The 22,727-nt window shown below is 62.0% G+C and overlaps 2 protein-coding genes across 3 annotated transcripts in view; both read right to left on the minus strand.

Annotated features, from left to right (window-relative positions):
• Positions 1-78: 78 nt before the first annotated feature.
• BARHL1 (BarH like homeobox 1) lies at positions 79-6,260 on the minus strand. The gene is made up of 3 exons (XM_062206872.1): positions 5,795-6,260; positions 1,819-2,041; positions 79-373 (listed from the first exon to the last, which is right to left on the minus strand). Exons 1-3 carry the CDS (start codon positions 6,258-6,260, stop codon positions 79-81), a joined length of 984 nt encoding a protein of 327 aa, XP_062062856.1.
• Positions 6,261-14,949: 8,689 nt separating this feature from the next.
• The window catches only part of CFAP77 (cilia and flagella associated protein 77), a 131,979-nt gene continuing 124,201 nt past the window's right edge, over positions 14,950-22,727 (minus strand). For both annotated transcript variants that reach the window (XM_062206874.1, XM_062206873.1), the window contains one exon: positions 14,950-15,072. In XM_062206874.1, the coding sequence (XP_062062858.1) occupies positions 14,950-15,072 (123 nt within the window). The remainder of the gene's footprint in view (positions 15,073-22,727) is intronic.

Below are 22,727 nucleotides of genomic sequence, written 5' to 3' on the forward strand. Positions count from 1 at the left end.
GGGCGCCAGGGAGGGCCTGCGGCCCCCACCCCAAGGGGCGCTGAACCCCGTGCCGGGGGCGGATGGCGGGCGGGCGCCTCACCGAGGCTGCGCGGCGCGCGGGAGGACTCCGGCCAGCGGGGGCAGCGGCGGGGGCGGCTCGCTGGCGCCCTGGAGTCCGTGGATGAGGATGCGAGGCACCAAAGGTCTCTGGAGGGCGGGCGGCGGCGCGCTGGGGCCGCGGTACAGGTAGAGCGCAGCGCCCGGGTCCAGGTTGGATACCAGACTCTGCGGGTAGAAATAAGGCGACGGGAACATCCGCTGGAGCGCTGAGTAATTGCCTGCCTCCGCCAGCAGCTCCAGCCCGACGGCCGTCTGTCGCTTCCATTTAGTTCTGGGGACCAAAAGAAACGCGCGGCCGGGTCAGGGCCATGGGTGCCTGGGGAGCCCGCGCCCCGCGGCCCCGTCGGCCCCAGCCAGCCGTCCATATATCGCCGGCGCCAGGCTGCGTCCACACGCCTCCCGGCGCGTCCTCTCCTTTCACCTCCTGCCCGGCCTGCCTGGCTCACACCCCCACTGTCCAGGCCTGGAGCTCGGGTTCCGATTCTATCAAGAACAGCAGCGAGCCCAGGGTTCTAAACTAGGCCCTGCGACCACGGAGCTCCACCCCGATCCTGCCACCAGGATCAGGGTCAGGAAGTTGCAAGTGGGCCCTGGGAGCTGCACGCTGTCCCTGGACCCCGCGTGTGTCCCCAGGGGAGACCTCCTGAGACAGGACCACCCTGGAGAGGGCGACAGGATGGGAAGGAGTGTGGGTTCCCCCGGCAACACACATACACAAACTGCCACCCGGAGTCCCCGGACCACCGTCCCCGGACCACCGCGGGGGCCGGTGCTGAGGCGCGGGGCGCGCATCCCCCCACCTACGCTGCCTCCCTGCCACTCTCCACACCGCGATCCAAGGCCTGTGTGGTCACGGAGTCGGGAGACCACAGGCTGGCGGGAACCCCTGGGCTCAGCCGCCAGGTGAGGCTGGACGGGCCAGCCTGGGTCCCACCGAGGTGGGCTCAGCCACCCCAACCCCGTGTCGTCTCTCCCTGAATTATTCATCATCATCATAATTGTGTAATTACTGTAGCGGGCCTTAATTATTGATGCCTGGAGCAGTAATCGGTATTTATTATTAATGGGGCTGTGTGTTCTCGGCTTGTTTATGGGAAGCGCCGGTCCTGCCTCGGCCGAGCATGCAAATGACCACGGGCGTGAGTGCCTCACTCCGTGGGTTGCGTGTGTGGATGCTACACCCATGAGAGTGTTCCATGGGACATTAGGAGCCAGGTCCACGACCAGCGCCCCAGCACCAGTTTCCAGGTCACTCTGCCCCCAGGAGGAGCCAGGCTGGGGGGGATCCCTCCGGTTTTGTGATTCAAAGGCCCAGCGAGGCACAACCAGCCCAGTGTGGAAAGCTCAGAGGCAGCCACAGTGGCCGCCTGCACTGGATGGGCTTCCCGCGTCCCGAGGGCCAACTGGTCCTCTTGTCCCGTGGCCTGGGGCTTCCACTGGGAGAGCTCAGAGGCCGGGAGGCCCTGGATGCCGCTGGGGTGGGACAGGGCGTGGGCCTCTGCTGGCCCATGTGTTTGTCCTCCTGTCCCAGCTGAATGGACACTGTCCTTTCACACTGAAACTTTGGGCAAAGCCTCTGTCCTCCACTCAGTTTCCTAGTCTCACCGAATGGAAGGGGTTGGTGCCAGTCTGCAGTCCAGGGTCCCCTCCGGGAGCTGTGGGAGAAGGACCTTTGCCTCCCTCCCTCCCTCCCCGCTACCCGGCAGCGGGGCTCACCTGCGGTTCTGGTACCAGGTCTTGACCTGCGTGTCGGTGAGGTTGAGCGAGGCGGCCAGCTCCATGCGGTCCTGCACGCTCAGGTACTTCTGCCGCTCGAAGCTGCGTTCCAGCTGCGCCAGCTGATGGTCGGTGAAGGCGGTGCGCGCCTTGCGCGGCTTCTTCAGGCGCACCGGGGGACTGTCCCGGGAGCTGGAGATCTCGCGGTCGCCCTCCTCCTTCACTGCGGAGACAACGGCGCGTCAGGGCCCGGCCTCGGCGCTCGCTGGCCGCTGGCTTCCGGAGAAGCGCGGCTCCGAGCGCCAGCGCCGTGGCCCCGCAGCACCCGAGCGCGCGGGGCCGCGGCCGCAGCCGCAGCCGCTCGGAGCCGCGACCTCCGCCGCCCCACCCTCCAGGCGCAGGGCGTGAGCCCTGATGGGCGGCGGAGGAAGTGCCCGAGGCCCAGCGCCGCTGGCCGCTCTGGGGAAAGAACCCGAACCCGAAGAAAACTTGACCCGCTTCCCCCCGCCCCCTCCAAGCGCTGCGCGCCGGGGAGGGACCGTCAGAGGCGCTGGGCGGGAAGCCGACCCGACCCGCCGCGGGGCAGGGAACCCTGCGAGGAGACCCAGGGTTTCTGTCGGGGTGGGCTCGGCTTCCCCAGCCACATCCCTAAGGGGAAGGCAGGGCGCCCGAGGCCCCGAGTTTGGGGGGCAAAACCTGCTCGCGCGCAGTGTCCTGCAGAACCAGCACCCGCACCCACCCGCGCCTGCCCCTTTGTGCGTGGGAATCTGCAGTGATGGTTTTCTGTGACTTAAACCTGCTGCCTAGGAACCGCCCGGGTGGGCGCCGCGCACCGGGAGAAACAACGCGCCTCTCGGGCGCTTGGCCGTGGGCGTGCGCCCTGCGGGGCTCCGGGTTTCGTTGTGGTCGCATTGCCCACCGTGGCTCCAGCTACGTCCACCTGGCAGTCGTGGCTGCAGCCCACGCCGGGTGCCTGCGCCTGAGGACTGAGGATGGACTTGCTGGGTCCACTTCAGTTGGGGGTTGACTACAACGAAAGTGCACGCTCTTTCGTTCGCTGCACGGAACAAACGCAATGCTCTCCCTCCATCTCCTACAGCGAATACACAACCGGGTGGACCCAACTCTCCGAGTCGGCCGTGGGCTGCGACTTTCTCCCACCCTGCCCCCTTTCTTTCCTCTTTATCTTCTTGTATGGTGAGTTTCATTGTGCCTGGCACTTGCGGTGACAGGGTTCAGCTGAATGCGAGTTGATTTCTCTCTGTAGGAAACAATAATCCGGTTAATTGAGCCACTGGGGAGCGAGACTTTTCAACCGGAAAGGCGGCTTTGTGGCAGGGAGGGCAGCCGGCACCGGGAGCGTGGAGAGCGGAGGGCGAACTCTTCCTCCCGCCGCCTCTGGTCGGAGCGCCGGGCTCCCCTCCTCGTCCGGGCAGGAGAGGATGGCGGGACTAGCGCTCTTGTCTGTGCAAGCTAGTAAGGTTTAAACAGGTTTGAGGACGCAATGATCCAAACTTCAAACCTGAACCGGCTGGGATGGCTCGTAAGGACCATCTCCCATTGCTCAGGGCTAAGGACTGAGGTGCACACGGTGAGGGGCAGGGGGTGGGGAGTGTGTGGTCGCTGAACTCGTGGTATCGAAACAGTGGGTCGGCTACCGGGGTTTTTCTCCAGTGTGTCCCCAGCACGTCCTGGAGTGGGCTCTGCTTCGGCCTCCGGGGTGGGTTCAGCCCAGGGGGCCTCGACTTCCCGCACTCTGGTCTGGAGGCTCCATTGCACTGTCCTACAGCTCCAGGCCTTCCCCTCTGCAAAGCCACTGGTGGGCTCCCTGCATCGACCTTGACTCCGGTGCCTGAGCCGCCGATCACCCCCCCCTCCCCCCGCATCAAAGCCTGCTCGCAGCTCCTTTCCCTCCTGTGCGTGAAGGGCCTCCTCCCACCCCCCACGGCCCTCCTTAAGAGAAATGACTCAGCGTGGAAGGCAAGGGCCTCAAGTGCCCACCCCGGTCTGGCTCAGCGCATCTGCCCAGGCCAGGCTTCCCAACTGGGGATCTGAAGAAGCCACTGGGGATGCAGCCTCGGCGGATGGGCCTCCTCCTTTCCCCCCTCTCCAGCTTTGAAAGCACAGAGGCAGCAGTGCCTGGTGTTGGGGACGGGAGAGTGGACTTCCAGCCCCGTCCGCCAAGCCTATTTCAGGGATGTGTGGACATCTCTCTGATCAGATTATCACCAGGGAATTGATATTCCAATAAGCTTAAACCGCTCCTCCAAATCCTACCTGCGGGCAAAGTGTTTCAGCACCCGTACATACCAGACGTTGCCACGCAAGGCTGGGGAGTCCTGCCCTTGCGCTGGCTCTGACTATAAAGCTGGGGATGCTGTTGTGGTGGTAGCAATAGTAAAGCATGATGTTCTCAATATATAGATTTGATATACATATGTATATATATATGTGTGCCGCTCCCTACTGCCACCTCCTCGCTGTACACACACACACACACACCTGTCTTTCTCTGGAGCAAGTTTTGGCACTTGGAATAGGCCACGGAGCGGGAACACTGAACCCACACCCTGAACCTGTGGGTTGCTGAATCCACACCCTGCTAGATCTCTTCCTGGGGGGCTCCAACTCAGTCTGGATATTTTCTAAGCTGGGCGGGGGCCCAACCAGGCTGAAGGAGCCTCAGCCATGTTCTTGGAGGAAGTGGAGAGAAACTGGGATGTGGCATGGGGCTGGCCCCACCCGGACTTCGGCTTGAAGTCCGAGCAATATCCGCAGACGAATTCTTGGTCCGGAGGAGAGCGTCTTCCTAGGTGAGTCTTCCTAAAATTCTCATGAAGTCCTGGTGCAGGTGCAGGGCCCCTCCCAGGGACAATAAACAAGTTGCTTTTATAGGGAGGCATTTTTGTCTCAGGAAAAACATCCCAGAAATTAATGATGCCACCGAAGCAGCCAGGAGCAGCCTGCGAGTGCCTCGTTTCCTGCTGGATGGGGCACAGATCTCTCCCCCGGAGCCCTTGTACTCCGCGCTTTTCGCTCGCTGCCTCTAGCGTTCTTCCTAGAAGGGACTTGGTGCTTCTGGCCCCAACAAGAGCTAACTAACATCGAGGCCGAGGCTGGGACTAGGGGACAATTTCTTTTCTGCTTCCCTCCCTGCCTTCCCCCTTTCCCCGTAGTTCCTAGGACGGAGTGAAGAGTTCCCAAGGCCTGCTCTGTAAACATGAAGTAGCCGGGCAGCCAGTCTACCATCGGGGAAAGCGGAGGTAGTTCCTCAGGAATCTCTGGGGCTCGCACACAGCCTGGCGTCCGTGGCTTCCTTGCAATTTCGAATCGATTTCAGCGAGAACCTCTGGGTAGGTACCGCGTCCTTCCCTGCGGATCTGCTCCCCGACAGCCACCTGGCTGCAGCTCTATTTTGAAGTCAGCCTTTCTTTCGCTAGAGACACTGGGCCGACGGAGGGAAAGCCGGCCACGCTTCCCGCCTGGAAATTCAGATTAAAGCACGGGCAGTTCTCACAGTTCTCAAGGCTGTAGCTGAAATTCTTCGTACAGGCATTCGCTCTTGCCAAGGGCCTTTGGGCCATTCCAGTGCTCTCACAAGGTCTTTTCCCAGAGACCCACTGGCCTGGAAGGAGCCCCACTCCTGCCCACCAGCACTGCTGGACGAGTGTTGGTACCAGCAGAAGTTTAAAAAGTTTGCTCTGTGCATTTGAGGAGCCTCTCCCGGAGCACACTGGACCCTCCCCTGCCCCCCCCCCGCCCCCCTGCTGGGCTCTTTGTTGCTCAAAGGGCACAGCCGCGGGGCTGGCTGAATGGTTCGCACCAAACCGGCCGCTCTGCCTGGGCCCTGGGAGCACTCCGAGGTGGGCATGTGCAGGTTCCCGCACGCGTGTGCTCAAGTTTTAAATGCCGGTTTTACAAACGTAGCGCTCCCTCCAGGTTTTTCCCTCCCGTTTTTCCCTCCCGTTTTTCTTACCTTTGTATTCAGAGTCCGACGAAGCGTTGCTGCCACTTTTGTCCAGCTTGTCTCTGAAGTCCTCCCCGGCCTTGCCCGCAAGGCGTCCTCCAGGCTCAGGGGCTGCTGGCTGCCCACTGCTGGAGTAGGGCGCACAGGCCGCAAGTGGCTTGCAATCAGCGAGAATGTCCCGGATCAGAAAGGAGGAGGTGACAGTGCGCGACTGGGCTGGGGCGGAGAGCTGCCCGGGCTGCAGGTGGGAGTCCAAACCTGGGCCGGGTGCCCCGCCTGCCCGCGGGGTGCCCGTCTCCAGACAGTCCCGTCCTGGTGAGGCTGGGGAGGAGCAGTCGCTGCTGCTCTCCGAGCGCGGACTCAGCTCCAGGGGTGAGCGGCAGTCCCCGAGCAAGGGGTCCCCCTTGGGAAGGGCGGGGCTGCCCGCACGGTGGGAGAGAATGGAGTCGATCCCAAAGCCATTGGAGCCTTCCATAGCCAAGCTGCGACCTGTCCTGCCCAGCAGCTCCCCACCCACCCCCAGCCCCAGCCGCCGCTGCCCCTGCCCCTAGCTGCGGGCTGGCATGGGGAAGGCGGGCAGGGAGCCTGAGGGCACCTTGGACGAAGTTCAGCCTTGGGGGAGCCCGGGAGCTCTGGGCCAATCTCCTCTGCGCATTAGATCCGAAAGGGCTCAGCGCGTCTTCTGCAGCACCGTGCCGAGCCGCCGAGCCGAGGGGGGGCGGTGGGAGTGTCAGGGAGGAAGGGGAGGGAGGGCGCGCCAAGTTGGGGAGCGCCAAGGAGAAGGACGGGCCTGAGGGCCCCTTTGGCACGGACGCAACGCGAGGACGTTGGAATCTAAATAAAGAACGGCTTAAAAAAAATCCAAACCCCCACGCTTTCTCCGGGCAAGCGGTGGCGGAGGGCGGCGGGGTCAGCGCCGAGGAGAGCAAGGGGCCCGGGCCGCGCTACCGGCCCGGCGGCGTCAGCACCGCGGAGAGCGGCGGCGGCGGCCCGCGGCTCATGACGGCTGCACCTGCCCGGGGTCCTCTGCGCCGCCGCCGCCCGCGCGCAGAGGCCGTCAGCACCGCGGACAGCGCCTCTCCGCCCTCCGTGCGCGCCGTCGCCTCCCCCCCTTCCTTTAAAAAAAATGAACTTGTGTCACTTTTACTTTGGGGCTGGGTGGGTTTTTTGTTTTTTTTTTTCGTTGTGTTGTATGTGTGTTTTTTTTTTAAAGGGGGCTCGCCCACGTGTCCCCGGAGTGGTGCCGCTGATTGGCTCCGGCCGATTTTGGGGGTGATGTCACGGCTTCGCCAGCCGCTCCCCGAGTCCCTTTCCGTGTGATTAAAACAGACACTGAATTAATTACGGCGCAGAGCCGACTGTGGCCCAGCGCTTCGGTGTCGTTAGGTGGACGACGAGGTCCTCATGAGGGTGGGCGGCTCGCAGGGGCGCCTGGCCCCGGCCCCCCGCTGTGCAATCCGCTCCTCCGCGGGCCGCCCGGGACCCCCGTTCTGCCCCCCTCGTTTTTTTTCCGTTCTTCTTCCAGCAACAGAAAGGAACCAAACGCCGCGGAGAGGGGCGCGTGCGTGTGTAGTGAGCCCCGTGTCCCAGTGTGTGTGTGTGGGGGGGAGAACTGAATGAAGTCTCCCGGTTTTCCGAGCGTCTCTCCCGCTGGGTTCTAGACGTTTCCTGCCTAAGGCAACTCGCAGCTCTCTGCGCGCCCTGCCGACCTCGCGGAGGCGGGAAGGCCAGGTGGGCGTCCGGGGGGGGGGCGTAGACCGTGGGAAGATCGCGCCCCCGGAGTCAGGGCGCCCAGGCCGGCGGCGCAAGGGACAAAGCGAGCAGGGGCCCCGCCTGGCCTCCAGGCCGTGGCCTCCGCGGCGGCGGGCGGAGAGCAGCAGCGTTTGCGCCTCGGGAACCTGACCGCGCTGGGGTTCTCCGCCAACAGCCTCCGAGTCCAGGCGGGGCCGCCGCGCGCCAGAGCAGGGCCACGCGTGGTGGATCCCGCTCGCCCTCGCCCGGCCCGCCCCGCCACGGGACCCCAGTTCCACGCCCTGCAGGGTTCGGCCTCCGGGTCCGGCTCGGGACGGCGGGCGGCTCTGAAGCGCCCGGGGCCTGGTCCTCTCCGCACAGCCGCGGGGATCGAGCCCTCGGGCCGTGGAGGGAGCGCAGCCCGCGCGCCTGCGGCCGGAACCCGCGGCCCGAGGCGCCCTTCGCCCGCCGCACGTCCGGAGCCCCGGCCCGCCCAGCCCGGCCCCGCGCTCTCCTGCCCCCGGCCCTGGGATCCCGGGAAACGACCCCGGCCCCGCATGGGGCGCAGCGTCCGAGCCCCGAGCGGAATCGTGAGGCGCCCGCTTCCCCCTAAATCCCAGCCCCGACCCAGGGCAGCCTCGTGAGGCCGGGCGGAACGGGAAACTTTCTCCTCCCGCGGGCGAGGTCAGCGGTGGCCTCCAGGCCGACTCCCCGCGCGCTCCCCCTGCGCCCGCCGGCAGATTGGAGGCGGCGTCGCCGGCGGCCGGGCTGGGGGCGAGCGCGGGCGGCTCCCCGGGGACGGCGGGCCGGCCTCGGCTGCAAGCTGTCGGAGAGGCGGGAGGGCTGGGGCCCCGGCCCGGGCTCGCAGAGCGCTGCAGTGGGCGCCTCCCGCGGCGGGCGCCGGCCGGCACTCAGATCGCGGTGGTGGGTGGAGAGGGGCCATAAATCACCGGGAGAGGGGGCTGCCCGGGCCCTGTTCCCGCCAGCGCCCGGCTTGGGCTCCTGCTCCCGGCGCCTCGGGAGCCTCCAGACTCTTCCGCAGCGCCCACGCCCGGGACCCGAGGCACGAGACCCCCCTCTCCCGGCGCTTGTGAGCGGTGGTGACGGCCCCTGAGCCAGGGTCCTGGGACCCCACCAGGCCCCAAGAGCGCCCTGGCTGAGGCTCAGACACTCCCCCGGTTTGTGAGACTTGGGCTGGAGTCAGATCCCGGACCGAGCGAAGGCGCAGCCTCCCGGGGCCCTGAGTGTGGAGACCGATGGGAGAGGACCCGGAGGGGACGGCCATGGAAGGCTCCAGGCTGAGGAGGACTGGGGGCCCCGACATCTCGCAGCTGCAGCCGTCTCTGCCGGCTCCTGGAGCCCAGGAATACTTAACGGGCGCGGGCACCACGCGACTGGTGCTGAATCACCACCATCTATTCTAAGACGCGAGGATTTAGCCCCTCTTCCCAGCTGAGCTCTATCCCTGCCCAGGGACGCCCAGCTCCACCCAGGGCCCCCTCCTCTCGCTTTTCTCCACCACCTGAGCTCGGCCTTGGTTCGTGTGCTCTTGTGTAGCCGGGAAGTGGCCCAGGAACTGACCCTTTTACTAAGCACACGGGAGATCCTGCCTGTCCCTCACCCGTTGGAAAAGAAGCCCGGTTGGACTCTGAGGTGTGATCCAGCCCCCCACCCCCCACCCCCGCCCGTGGTAAGGTCTCTAACTTCCCTGAGCCCCCACCAGACAGCCAGGGACAGACCGCCTCCCCCAAGGCCTCCTCCCCCAGGGCCTGGCAGGGGCTCGGTTGGGGCCTTAGAGGAAGGAAAGGAAAGGACTGTGACCAGGGCCAGGCTCCCAGGGCCACTGGTCTTAACCAGGACCCAGAACTGCTGTGCCAGGGCCAAGTCCCCCGTCCTGGGCCCCAGCGCCCTCCCTCCCGCTCTCAGCTTCCTCCTCCCTCTCTTGCTTCAAATTCAAATTCCAGCCCTGCCCGCCCAGTCCCTTAATGGACGGGGCACTCTATACAGTCCCTGGAGAGATGGGACAGGATGGGGGGTGGGGGGCAGGGGTGGGCATTCCCTTCAGAGCACCGTGGTGAGGGGCAGGGGTGGGGGGGCCAGGCATGCTAGCCGATGGGGCCACATCCCCCTCCTCCTGGGGCTGGGGCCGGCTTTGGGCTGAGGATGGACCGGGAGCCTGGGCCCCAGCCCCACCTCCCTCCCTCCCTGCCCAGCCCCGCCCAACTGCCAGCTCTGTGCTCACACAACACCGCTATGTAAGTTCTGAAGAACTGGGTCAAAGGGCTCGGCTCAGACCCTGGAGTCTCTCAAGTTTTTATCTGGAACGTGGGGATTCTTTATCTGTTGTGAATTGTTAAGTTTTAATTTTAAAAAATCGGTATTAAAACATGGCTTTTCGGGATCTGGAGTCTCTCGGCAATGCCTTCAGTTTTGGGCCTTGGGCCAGCACCTCACCCTAGTCGGGACTTGGAGCCAATGACCGCTTTGTTGTTTTAAGTCCATCACCACCCATGCACTGTTTGTTTCCATCGCTAAGACAGTGACGGTGCCCGGTGCCCGCTTTGCGTGGCTTTGGTGAGCGAGCCTTGCCAACAACGAACGGCTGCATCTGCTTTCCGCGGGCTGGGGCCCCTCTCCCACAGGGTCCCAGCCCCACCTTCGCCCAGGCCCCCTTCCAAAACCGGTGTTTACGGCGGCGGCATGGCGGTGGTGGAGCGGGGCGGCGGCTTCTGCTGGTGCACGCCAGACCTGGGTGCCAGCAGGTCCCTGCTCCACAGCAGATGCGCTGGGCACGGAGGTGGGCAGTCCGTGGGCCTCAAGGTCATACTGCTGTCAACCTGTGTGTCGCCCAGAGCTCCAGGGAGCTCCTAAGAGAGCAAATTCTTCCGTCTCTCCTCTCCCTCCCTCCTCCTCCCCCCCCTTCCCTCCTTCTAAGTGCGCGCAGTCTGCTGCTGGCACAGAGCGCAGTGCCGGAGCCATGGAGAGTCTCCCAGAGCCGCTCCATCCCGGGAGGGGCTCCCAGAATGCGTGGTGTCCGTCCCTCCACCTGAATCTCCTTCTTTTGTCAATTCAAGCTGTTAACCGACCTGCATTCGGTCCTAGGAATCTGTATTTAAAAACCATCACATTAAAAAAAAATTTTTCCCTTAACGGTGATTGCAAGCATCAGAGAGTTTCCCAGGCAAAAAGAAAGACAGCACAAGGCACGTCTGGGGATAAATGCAAGGGGAGGTGCCCCGCTGGACGCCTAGACCTGCCTAGCTCCAGTGCAGGCTCACGTGGACACCTGCGCTGGGGTCCGCGGCCACTGCCACCTCCACTGCCCCCCCACCCCGGGATGTGGCTCCTCTGGGGCCCTGGGTGCGCTCGGTCTGAGCCAGCACTAGGTGGGGCACCAGGGTGGGGCACCAGGGAGCCAAAGCACCTGCCTGCGTCCAGGGCTCTCTCCTTGGGAACTGGGATTGGCTGTGTGGCCTGCAGGCCATGCTAGGGGCCCCTGCCAAGCAAGGAGCGCAGATGGCCATTGGCTCGTGGCTACCATCTCTGATAGAAATCCTCACAACAGTCGTACTCCAGAACCCCTTCTCCTTTCTTCCGGCCAAGAAAATGATTAATTGTCTGGTGATATGAGAGAGCGAGAGAGGGAGAGAGGGAGAGAGGGAGGGGGTGTGTGTGGAGGGGTGGGGTGAGACCCAGTTTAAAAATCTGGAACTAGACTGTGGTAGGTGGGGGTGGCGTGGAAGGGGAGCGGGACCTGCTGCTGCTGCCCCCCAACTTCCTCGTCTTCTCCTGGTGGTTCTAGATGGTTCCTCAAGGCCATTGCGTCTTGGTGCGTGCTTTTGCCAAAGGCTCCATCTCCGTGCTCAGAATTCCACCTGCAACCCAACCCGCCAAGTGCCCGTCACGTGGCGCTGTCCCCCCACCTCAGAGAGGACTTCACACACTGCCAAGCAGAGCAGAGGAGAGTGGGGACCAGCTGCTCCCTACGCCGCTCTGTCTGGCTAGCGGGGGGTTGTAAGAAAGCCGCCCGGAAGGGAGAATGCTCCCAGATGCCAGCCAGTGGGAGCCTTCACCAAAACAGACACAAGACGGTCCTTCCAACGACGCCCGTCCCTGTGTGGCACTTGTGTGGTTAGGAGATGGGAGTGGAAAGCCAAGCTCTCCCCATTTCTACCCACCTTGTATTGAGCAGTTTGCGGCCAGCTGGGGTGGAGTGGGACAGGCACTGGGGTGAGCAGTGGATGGGGTAGTTTATTGGCCTCGTGGACCGAGGGCCACAGGCTCTGTTGGACATCTCTTGTCCAGCTGAGATGGGGATGTCCCAGGGGCTGGGACTTTGGAGGGCTCTGTCCTGCATTACAAAGGGCAAGCTGTTGATGGTCCCCAGCAAGGATCAGTCCAGGGAGGACCGGGGATTGGCCAGTGTGACAGGAGACCCCAGGAGGTGGCCTCAGGCGGGAAGCGGCCTGGGGCTTTGTGTGGGCTTGAATCTTGAAGGAGAAGGGGGGAGCCGGGAGGGAAGTGCTGCAATCCTCTGCCACCTCCGACTCTGGCTCGCCAGCGGGTGGCGCTGTTGGACAAGGAGCCGAGGGGCTCTGCGGCCAGCGTGGCACGGACCTGGGGCACCGGGGGTAGGAGCACCCCAGAGGGCAGGCTGGGAGCTGCTCCCAGGGCTCCGGTCCCAGCCCAGCAAGTCCCAGGGTGCAGGTAGAACGTGCTTGGGGAAACAAAAGGTTTCCTGGAGTTTTTCTGGCTGAGCCGGTCACTCCGCTGGGTCCAGGGCCGGTTGCAGGCAACAGGCTTGCCCCACCTCTTGGTGGACGGAGCTCAATGCTGGGTCCCCCCAAGGAAACTCTTTGGCTTCCTGATGTGCCCCTATCCTCTCTCCATAGCAGATTTCACAGCAAATAAGTGAACTTCGTTCCAAGTGTGTCCACCTGCCGGGGTATCGCCAAGCTCCCGATGGGTTTAAATAGCAGGAAGAAGGCGCCGATCTGTACTTCCCTGTGCCTAAAAGTGCCAGGCCCCTGCTAACCACAGCATCCACTCTCTAAAGGCAGGTACCAGCTTGGGGACGCATCCTGGGAAGTGCCGGCCCCTGCACCCACGTGGGAGACCTGGAGGAAGCTCCTGGCTCCTGGCTTCAGAGCCCTAGCCATTTGGGGAGTGAACCAGCAGACGGAAGACCTTGCTCTGTCTCTCCTTCTCTCTCTGTAACTCTTTCAAAATAAAGACATAAATCTAAAAAAAAAAAAAAAAAAAAAAAAAAAAAAAAAAAAAGAGAGAGAGAGAGAGAAGAAACTCCTAGGCAGAGCTGGGCTCCCTTCTCCCAAGCCATCAGTGCCCACCCCTGCACTCTGCTGCTCCAGTGGCCCGAAGGGCTTGGCCAAAGTGAACGAGGAGGCCTGATCCCCTCTGGTTCCGGTGCTGGGAGGCGCATGGGTGCGGTGGGATTTCTGGAGGCCCTGCGGAGCCGGGTTTCTGAAGGTGGTATTTGCGGAGTTGGCTTCCAATCAGGAAGCCCGCTCAGGTCTGGGACTTGGTGCAGGCCAGCCTCCCGGGTGCGGCGGGGGTGGCCTGGGGGAAGCCGTGGGAGTCACAGAGGCCACTCCCCAGATGTCACTGAGCACCTAGGAGGGGACTGCAGAGTTCGTGGGAAAATGGAATGAAGGTGAGTTTATTTGGGTGTGAGAATTTTGAAATCCATGCATAGCTTTTCACAGCCCACATTTCCTGTGAACATTGGGAAGACCCCTCTCCTGTGCTGACCCCCGGGACCGGGGCTCTGGGATCTCAGATCCCCGATCCAGGGTGGTTTCTCTGAGAAGCAAAGATGTGAACAAACGCTGACGGGGTTCAAGAGTTGTGCAGAGTAAAGTGGGTTGGTGGGAACTCAACTGGGGCTCTTTTTTAAAATAAAAATTTTAAAAAGATTTATTTATTTAATCTGGAAGGCAGAGTTACAGAGAGGGAGAGACAGAGAGATATCTTGCATCCACAGGTTCACACCACAAATGGCTGCAATGGCCAGAGCTGGCTGATCCAAAACCAGGAGCCAGGAGCTTCTTCTGGGTCCCCCACGTGAGTGCAGGGGCCCAAGGGCTCGGGCCATCTTCTACTGCTTTCCCAGGCCACAGCAGAGACCTGAATCAGAAGTGGAGCATCCAGGACTCGAACCAGTGCCCATATGGGATGCCGGCACTGCAGGCAGTGGCTTTACCTGCTATGCCACAGTGCCGGCCCCTAAATAATTTTTTTAAAGATTTATTTTATTTATTTTCAAGGCAGAGTTACAGAGTAGGGGGCAAGGGGCAGAGAGAGAGAGAGAGAGAGAGGCCTTCCATCTGCTGGCTCACTCCCCAAGTGCCCACAGTGATCAGGCTGGGTGGGGACTGAAGCCGGAAGCTGGAGACTCATTCCAGGACTCTCCTGTGGGTGAGCCATCACCGCTGCCTCCCAGGGTGTGCACTGAGGAAGCTGGAGCCAGGCACTGAAGCCAGGTACTCCAGTGCGGGCGCAGGCATGCTAACCGCTAGGCTAAAGGCCCACCCCCAGAGCCAGGATCACAAAGACAAGGAGGAGGCCCAAGTGCAAAGCATCAGGCAGGGGTGAGTGGCGAGAGGGAGGCAGGGGCAGGGAGGGCGGGGCCTCGGCCCCCTCTGCTGCAGAGCTGAGAGTCCTAGGGCCGCTCTGTGGGGAGTGGGCTTTGAGGGCATGAGGATGGTGGTCAGAGAGATGTCACGGGGGTGGAGGTGGACAGATAGGCCTGTGCGTGGGTTAGGAGTGGACAGTGGAGCAGATAGAGCAAGGAGGGTTTGGCTTTGGCACCGGGCGCAGTCTCACTCCAGACAGAGCTTGGTGGGAAAGAAACCCAGGAGTGAGCTGGCCGTGCAGGGTAGAGACGGCGGGCCGCAGTGGCCAGGACAGGCGGGCAATGGGTGTCCGGAGTCCCAGGGACAGCTCCAGGCTGAGCATCAACATTTGGGGAGGGGTGGAGGGTCACAGGCTCCGGGTTTCCTGGTTTCCAAAGAAAGACATCAGAGGGGGCTGCCAAACAGCATTTTTAATGTAAAATAGTGAGCAAATATTTCGTGGGGGAAGGCAGCATGAAGAGGGCCTGGGGTTAGACCGCCCGGGGAGGGCTCTCTCCTCCCCAAGCCCAGGACTCCTGAGTGACAGGGCCCAGCGCAGGAGGTGGGGCAGGCCCTGGAAGGGAGCTCTAGCTTGCAGGGGGTGGCCTGGGGCTAGGGTAAGACCAGGGTTGTTAACCTAAGATGGAGCGGAGCCTCTCACTGGAAACAGCTAAGCTGAGACCAGGATGGGGGTCCAGGCAGTGCAGAGGCTGCGGGGAGGGGCGGGGGTGGGGGTGGGGTGGGGTGGGGTGGGGGTGGAGGCAGTGCAGGAAGGCGAGAACTGCGTTGTCCGGTGGCGACTCAGGGGTGGGTGTAGTTGCCCATCCGCAGGGTCCCCTGGCGCACGGCACACTCCTCTCGGTGCGCTGTGAGCGCTCTCTGGCGATCGGCCTCCGTGGGGAAGGTATCCAGACGGGGGCCCACCTGCGGACAGAGGGAAGAGCCGGTGGGTGAGGCCGGGCCGCGTGCTCCCTCTCCCTGCCACGTCCCGCGGAGCTGCAAGGGGGAGACACAGGAGCAGGTGCAGATGTGAGGCTGCGGTGTCTGAGAGCCTGCAGGGGGTGGCCCCGAACCGCACCTGGACCGGAGCTCAGGGAGCCATTGCCTGGCCCCTGTGAGGGAGACAGACCCCAGGAGGGGGAGCATCCAGCCTGCCCCTCCCCTTGGGACGCAGTGGAGGTGAAAACTCCCTGCCTCCAGTGCCCGCTGAAACGCGTGAGGCTGTGCAGCGCAGCCTCGCGGGACGGGATCTGTGAGGATGACCCGAGGGAGGCCAGGGTCTCAGCCCGGAGCAGGCGGAGAGGCCTTGGCTCCCTTGCCAAGCTATGCGCTGATTTGTCCTTTCATTCGGTCTCGTGTGTGTGTGGCCCATATGCAGGGAGCACAGCCGTGTGTCTTGTGTGGGGACAGTGGAGCTTTGCACCTGCTAGTTCCTGGTGACTGACAGAGGGGCGGGGCTGGAATCCAGGTGGGGAACACACTGTGGGGAGGCTTCCTGGGCAGAGAGGGGGTGGTGGTCCTACCAGCCTTGGTGGGGGCGGGGCCATAGTTTCAATGTCAAATGACCCCAAAAGTTCCCAGCGCTCAAGACTGGGTTCAGGGTGGTACCTTCAGGAGGCGGGGCCTCAAGGGAGGGGTGTCCTGAAGTCATAAAGTCTCCTTGGGGACTCTGCCTCCACACCCTACCCTTACCCGAGGATGCCTGGCCAGAGCCTTGGCCAACGCCCTGAGCTCAGTGTCCCCTGTCCTTGGTCAGGGGCTGTGTCTGGGATTTCGCTCAGGGGGCAGGCTTCGCAGGGGAACCCAGGGCTCTGGGGTCCCCGGACAGCCCCAAGCTCTGGGCGGGAGTTCAGGCTTGGGTGGCGCTGCCCAGGGGGTGGTTAGCTGAGCCCTGGGGCCTGAGACAAGGAACCGTGAGAGGGTTCACGTGGGGAGCGGGGGGTTGGGGGGCTGGAGCCAGGGCACAGCCGCGGAGACCCAGGCCCAGAGCAGCAGCTGGCTTAGGGCTGACTCCCAGGGGAAACGGTGGCAGGGACACTCGGGCTCTAAGTTCCGGGTTCTTCCTGGAACTTCCACTGCGGCCCAACGACAAGAGAAGGAGGCAGAAGCGACGGGAGCTTGTGAGAGACCAGCGGGGAGAAGCAGGTGGAGAGGGGACCCAGCTTTGCCAAGAGTGCCCATGTTCTTACTCTCTAGGGGACAGATCCTCAGGTAGCCCAGTGCTCACGAGTCCCCTGGGGAGCTCGGGGACCCTTGGGAAGTCCCTTCATGAACCCCATTTCCTGCAGCTTCCTGGCATCAGCCCCAGCCTCGGGTTGGGGATGTGGGGGCGCGTCTAGGAATTGTCTGAGGCTCTGCTGACCCCAGCAGGGGTCTGCTCCCAATCCCAAAGCTACCAGTCATCCAGGCAGAGGCCCATACAGCAACCAGATGCCCACGTGGGCGCCAGGGCTGAGCACCTCGCACTTGGATCAACCGTGAGTTTGTTCTCGTCTCAATCTTCAGTTTCAGAAAACCCCCCGAGTGGGTTATGGAGAAGAGAGAAGTCCCCGCACCGTGTGCCGGGGAAAACAGCCTGCAGCGGAGCTGTCCCACTGCTGTGGCTCAGCGGGTGAAGTTGCTGCTTGCGACACCTGCATTCCACATGGGAAACGGGCCTGCCTGCTCCACTTCCCATCCAGCTCCTGCTAATGCCCCTGGGAGAACAGTGGAAGATGGTCCGAGTATGCGGGTCCCTGTGACCCACGTGGGAGACCCGGGTGGAGTTCCTGGCTCCTGGCTTCAGCCTGACCCAGCCCTAACCATCGTGGACATTTGAGAAATGAATTCCTAGACGGAAGATCCCTCTCTGTCTTTCCCTCTCTCTGACACACTCTTTCACATAAAGAAAATAAATATGTATATTTTGGCTGGCGCTGTGGCTTAACAGGTTAATCCTCTGCCTTGCGGCACCGGTACACCGGGTTCTAGTCCTGGTTGGGGCGCCGGATTCTATCCCGGTTGCCCCTCTTCCAGGCCAGCTCTCTGCTATGGCCCGGGAGTGCAGTGGAGGATGGCCCAAGTCCTTGGGCCCTGCACCCCAAGGGAGACCAGGAGAAGCACCTGGCTCCTGGCTTCGGATCAGCGAGATGCGCCGTCTGCAGCGGCCATTGGAGAGTGAACCAACGGCAAAAAGGAAGACCTTTCTCTCTGTCTCTCTCTCTCACTATCCACTCTGCCTGTTTAAAAAAAAAATGTATATTTTAAAAAAGTAGACAGGAATAAAAGGCTTGATTTTCCTGACACCTGCGGGACTGGCACTCAGCGCTGTCCTCTTCCCGTCCAGGCAGCTGCCACTCTGAGGTCTCCGGGTCTGGGGGCATTCAGACTGGCAACAGTGCTGTCCCTGGTGCCCAGCCGCCAACTTGCTTTGCTTGGTCTTGTCTCTTAGAACACAGGCGTCTTACTCAATGCATACTTTCTAGACTTGTAGTCATTTATATGCAATTTCACAAGATGCTTAACATTGTTACAATAGCTTTCCATGTTGCTACAATGTCACTGTCAAATTTTGTAAAATTTTGAATTCTTTTTAGATTTGAGAGACAGAGAGAGCCCCCATTTGGGGTTCACTCTCCAAATACCTGCAACAGCCCAGCTGGGGATGGAAGCCAAGAGCTGGGAACCCAATCCAGGTCCCCCATGTGGGTGGCAGGAGCCCAGTTACTCCGTCATCACTGTGGCCTCCCAGGGTGTGGGTGAGCAGGAAGCTAAGTCGGGAGTGGAGCAAGGACTGGAACCCAGCAACTCTGCCGTGGGGCTGGGAGCACCTGCACTGCGAGGCTCGACCCCAGCCCTGTGGAAAACTTCATAGCCTTACGGGGGTAGACTTGATCTCCGGAAGCGGTATACATTCCGTGTGTACAGCTCCACGCGTCCGGACATACGCAAACTCCCACGAAACCATCCCCACCATTAAGGTAATAAAACATCTGTCGCCTTAAAGGCTTCCTAGTGCCCTGTTGGGTTTTTGTTTGTTTTTGGCAAGAACGCGGAACGTGAGACCCACTCTCTTTCGAACATTCTAGGAGCACAATGCAGATGCGCACCGGCAGGCCTGCGCTGCATGGCAGATCTCTAGGGCGGACCGCTGGGCACAACTGAAACTTGACCCCCACGAAACAGCTGCCCACTTCCTCTGCCTTGAGTCCCTGGGCCCTGCCCTCCCACTCTGCTGCCATGAGTCGCGGTGGGTCCCAGCGCTGGGCTGCCTTGGCCCTGGCACTCGGTGAAACCAGGATATGGCCTTGTCCTTGCCCCCAGAACCTGTGAAAGTAACCTTGTTGGGGGTGGGGGTGTCTTTGCCGATGTGATCTGGACGTAGAGTGTCCTGGGCTACTGACAGGTGTGGTTGTGAGAGACGGGGGCAGAGATGAGGATCCTGGCACCCAGGATTCAGAGCCTCTCCCCCAGAGGCTGCAGAGGGTGCATCCCTGCTGAGTTCCGGCCCCCAGAACTGTGAGGCTAAACTCCTATTGTTCTGAGCCACCACGTTTGGGGCCGTGGGATTGGGCATCCCCAGGGCACCCACAGGGAGAGGTGTAGAGGGGGTAGCACCTCCTCTCACCCTTCCCTGAGGGGGCACGAAGGAGCTGGGACCCGAGGAGCTGCCCAGCCAGGGCCTGCGTGGATGGCAGAGAGCTTCAAAGAGAAACCATCCTGACTGTAGGCCCCGCTCCCCTGGAACCTTCACGGAGGAGGCACGTCCATCTGTCCATGCGTCTAAAAACAAGTGCTGTGCACCTGCCACATGCCAGAGACCGCGAACCACACGTGCCTCGGACGTCAGAAATCCACAGTGTCCCCCAGGTGTGGGTACTCCCTCCCTGACTGGACAGTGCACTCTGGCACCTCCTGGTCCTCAGCAGCACTGGGCTCACGGGAGGCCGTGGGCCGGGGGCAGGACACACATCGTGTGGCCTCTCCCACTGTGGCGAGCTCGCGTCCACCTGGCAAGGTCTGCTCCTGTCCCACTCCCCAGGGGCCCCTACCCAGGACCTGGAACTCAAGCAGCTGTAAACAAGGTTGGAGGGGGTGAACAAATGGGTGAATGAGTAAATGTGCAGAGAACTCACCTGGCCCCGGGCAGGTTTCTGGGCCGGGTGGGACCTGATTATGGCCTGGAAGGCTGGGCTGAGGGGGGAGCAGAGGCAGGAGGGGCAGGTGCCCCAGGGCTCAGCGGGGCGCCAAGCCTGGACATGAAAACCAATGTCCAGGGACCTCTCCCGAGAGCTGCCTCCAGCAAGAACGTCCACCCCAGGGTGAATGGGCCTATTCTGCGGCCCAGAAACCCCTAAGGCCCAAACCAAAAGGCAGTGGTCAGCAGAGAGGACGCTGGGAAGGCCAAGCCGCCAGGTGCGTCAACAGCCCTGACTCATCACAGCAGCGTTAGCTGGACCCTGCACATTCATTTCACACACGCTCTGGGCGTCCTGGGATGGCCGGCCCCCTGTTGTGTCCATTTTACAGACAGGACAGTAGAGGTCGCAGGAGGCTCAGACACTTGTCCTAGGTTTCGTGGGGCCTGAGCTCTTCGTGACCAAGCACCGGGTCCCTTACCAAACGCCCAGTGAGCAGCTCAAGGGACAGTCCCCAGCAGCAAGGTCGTGGCTCGCGTCCCACAAGCGAGCTCGTGGCTCCGGCCCAGATGAGGACCTTGGTCACAAGCCAGGCCCCGAGCCCCTGTGTGGTCCCGGCCCCGTGGGCCCCTGGAGTCAACGGGTGAAGAGCTGCAGGGCGAGGGATTCCTTCTAAATTAAGCCATCTGCGTCTGTCTCCGCCCGCAGCTAGGCCTTGCAGTGGCTTTGGCAGGAGACAGCTTCGCTGAATGAGGCTGTGAGCGGCGGCAAGGTCAATGCAGGTAAATAAGAAGCGAGCGCCGCCGGCAGCCAGCAGTGCGGGGAGCCAGGCAGTGGCGGGCGCTGGCCCCGTTGGTGCAGGCAGCATCGCACAATGGAAATCGAGCGCAAGATGCCCTGCGGGGGTCCGGGAAGCCCGCGCCAGCACGCTGTGCACGCGGTGTTGGATGAGCCGCTGAGGTTGTGGACCGGGGCGGGCGGGTCTCTCCAGGGAGGACCTGGAGCAGGCCAGGACCAGAGGAATGGAGGGGGAAGGTGCCAAAGCCCCCGAGGTGGGAGGTGCTGGGTGAACCACAGGCAAGGACAGTGGGCCAGTGCGGCCAGGGGACAGCAGGGTGGGCGGGGTGGGGGCGGGGGTGAGCAGCCTCTGGAACATAAAAGGGGTTTGGAATCAATGCCGGGGTCCCCTCTCTGCAACCAGATCGGCATAAAAGATCCCCAGAACCTTGGGGTTAGGAGAGAACCTGGGGTCCTCACATCCCACTCTCCCATAACACAGATGGAAAACCAGAGGCGCATCCACCGGGAAGCCTTTTCCCCGGTGCCCAGGCTGCCCGGCTGCGGTCTCCACCGCCCCTGGGTTGCACCTGTGCCGCTCCTGAGAAACAGACAAGGGGAACAAGCTCCTGTCCAGCGGTCCACTCCCGGATGCCCCCGATGGGCCGGGCTGAGCCAGGGCTGGGCAGAAGCTGAGGCCAGGGGAGCGGGCAGCACTGTCCAGGCCTCCCAGGTGGGTGCACCAGCAGGAAGCTGGAGTCAGGAGCCGGAGCTGGAGGGGACGCGGGCAGCTTAACCTCGAGGCCAAAGCTGCCTGCTTAGCTAACTCCCTCGGCATCTTTCCTCCCCCTCACATTAGCGTTTATACAGCACCCAGGAGCCGCGGCTCTCAGCTCTCGCTAAGTTCTCCCCCAGCCACGCCCCACGTTTATTTTTGCTCAGTTCTCTGACTTCCGCCCGATTTCTTCCTTGATCCGTTAGCTGCGCATCGGAGCGCTTTTCCGGTCCCAGATGATCTTTGGCCGTGGTGTGCTGATTCCTAATTGAATTCATTTTGTCCCTGAGGACTGCGCCTGCATGGCCCCTGTGGCGTGTGTGGGGGTGCGGCTGGGCTTGCTTGCCTGAGGGGACTTTCAATGGGGAGCCCACTGTGAACTAGGCCGGGGACGAGAGGTGGCCGACAGTGAGGGGCCCCGGGCCGGGGGACGGGACGTGGCCGTCAGTGAGGGGCCCCGGGCCGGGGACGGGACGTGGCCGTCAGTGAGGGGTCCCGGGCCGGGGGACGGGACATGGCCGTCAGTGAGGGGTACTGCATGGGTGTTTGTCTCTGCTCCACTACGCCCCAGCACTGAGCTGGCCACCAGGTCACGGGCAGAACTGGAAAACCTCTGCTATCCAGGGGCTGGCAACGCGTGTGAAACTATGAATTACACCATGGACTCCTCTCCTCCGGCAGCACCAGATGTAAACAGAAGCACCGGATCGGACAGAGCTGGCGACATAGAGGCTGCAACCCACACCGGGCACCAGACGGCACTGCCCTGGGAAGAGGACAAGCAAGCAGACTCAGAGGTGAGGAAGAGATGGTCAGGGGCACCGGCAGGACAGACAGACTGACAGACAAGTCATGGGGGGGAGCTCTGAGGCCAACAGGCACAGCAAAAAGTGCCCAAGTCCCAGCTGGTGCCTGCATCCCATATGGGCGCCAGTTCAAGTCCCGGCTGCTCCACTTCCGATCCAGCTCTCTGCTGTGGCCTGGGAAAGCAGCAGAAGATGGCCCAAGTGCTTGGGCCTCTGCACCCATGTGGGAGACCCGGAAGAAGCTGCTGGCTCCTGGTTTCAGTCTGGCCCAGCTCCGGTGCTGTGGCCATTTGTGGAGTAAACCAGCAGCTGGAAGATTTTTCTGACTCTCCTTCTCTCTCCATAACTCTGCCGTTCAAATAAATAAAATAAATCTTTTAGAAAATATATATAAAAAAAAAACCAGAACACTCACACTGTACCAGCGAGGGCACTGACTGGAGGGGGGTGTGGCGCCAGCTCCGAGGGCGAGGGCGCCCCAGGAACCACGTGTTGCCCTTGCATGGGCCCCCCAGAGGGAGCCGAGGCCGAGAGCCCCCGTCAGCTGCAGGAGGCTGGGCAACTGGTGAGGCTGCCTGGGGGCCCTGCTCCCAGGGTCTGTGGGGTTCCTGAATCCTTGTTTTGTTTTGTTTTGTTTTGCATTGTGTTGTTTGTCACTGTTCCCATGCACCCTCCCAAGTGAGACCAGCCCGAGGAATTTTCCTTTGGTCTACATCTACGGGAGGGCATTTCAGAAAGTTCCTGGTGTAAGAAAACTGAAATCGGTGCACGGGAGCTGTCTTAGAACGTTCAGGAAAAAACTGCATGGACTTCAAATCATTTTTGCACTAAAATAAACATATTTTAAATCCAATTTACCATAAACTATAAAAATTATTCACTTATTTATTTTCATTTTATTTGAAAGCCAGGGAGACAGAGAGTGACAGAGTGAATCCACTGACTCACTTGCTCGAGGCCCTCAGCGGCCAAGCCTAACCAGGAGCCTGGAACTCCATCTGGGTCTCCCGAGCGGGTGGCAGGGACCCACCCCAGCAGGGAGCTGGAGTCAGAAGCAGAGCCAAGCCTCGAACCCAGACCCTGACATGGAATGCAGGTGCCCTG

This window comes from Lepus europaeus, chromosome 12 (assembly GCF_033115175.1).
Source record: "Lepus europaeus isolate LE1 chromosome 12, mLepTim1.pri, whole genome shotgun sequence".
Lineage (NCBI taxonomy): Eukaryota > Metazoa > Chordata > Mammalia > Lagomorpha > Leporidae > Lepus > Lepus europaeus.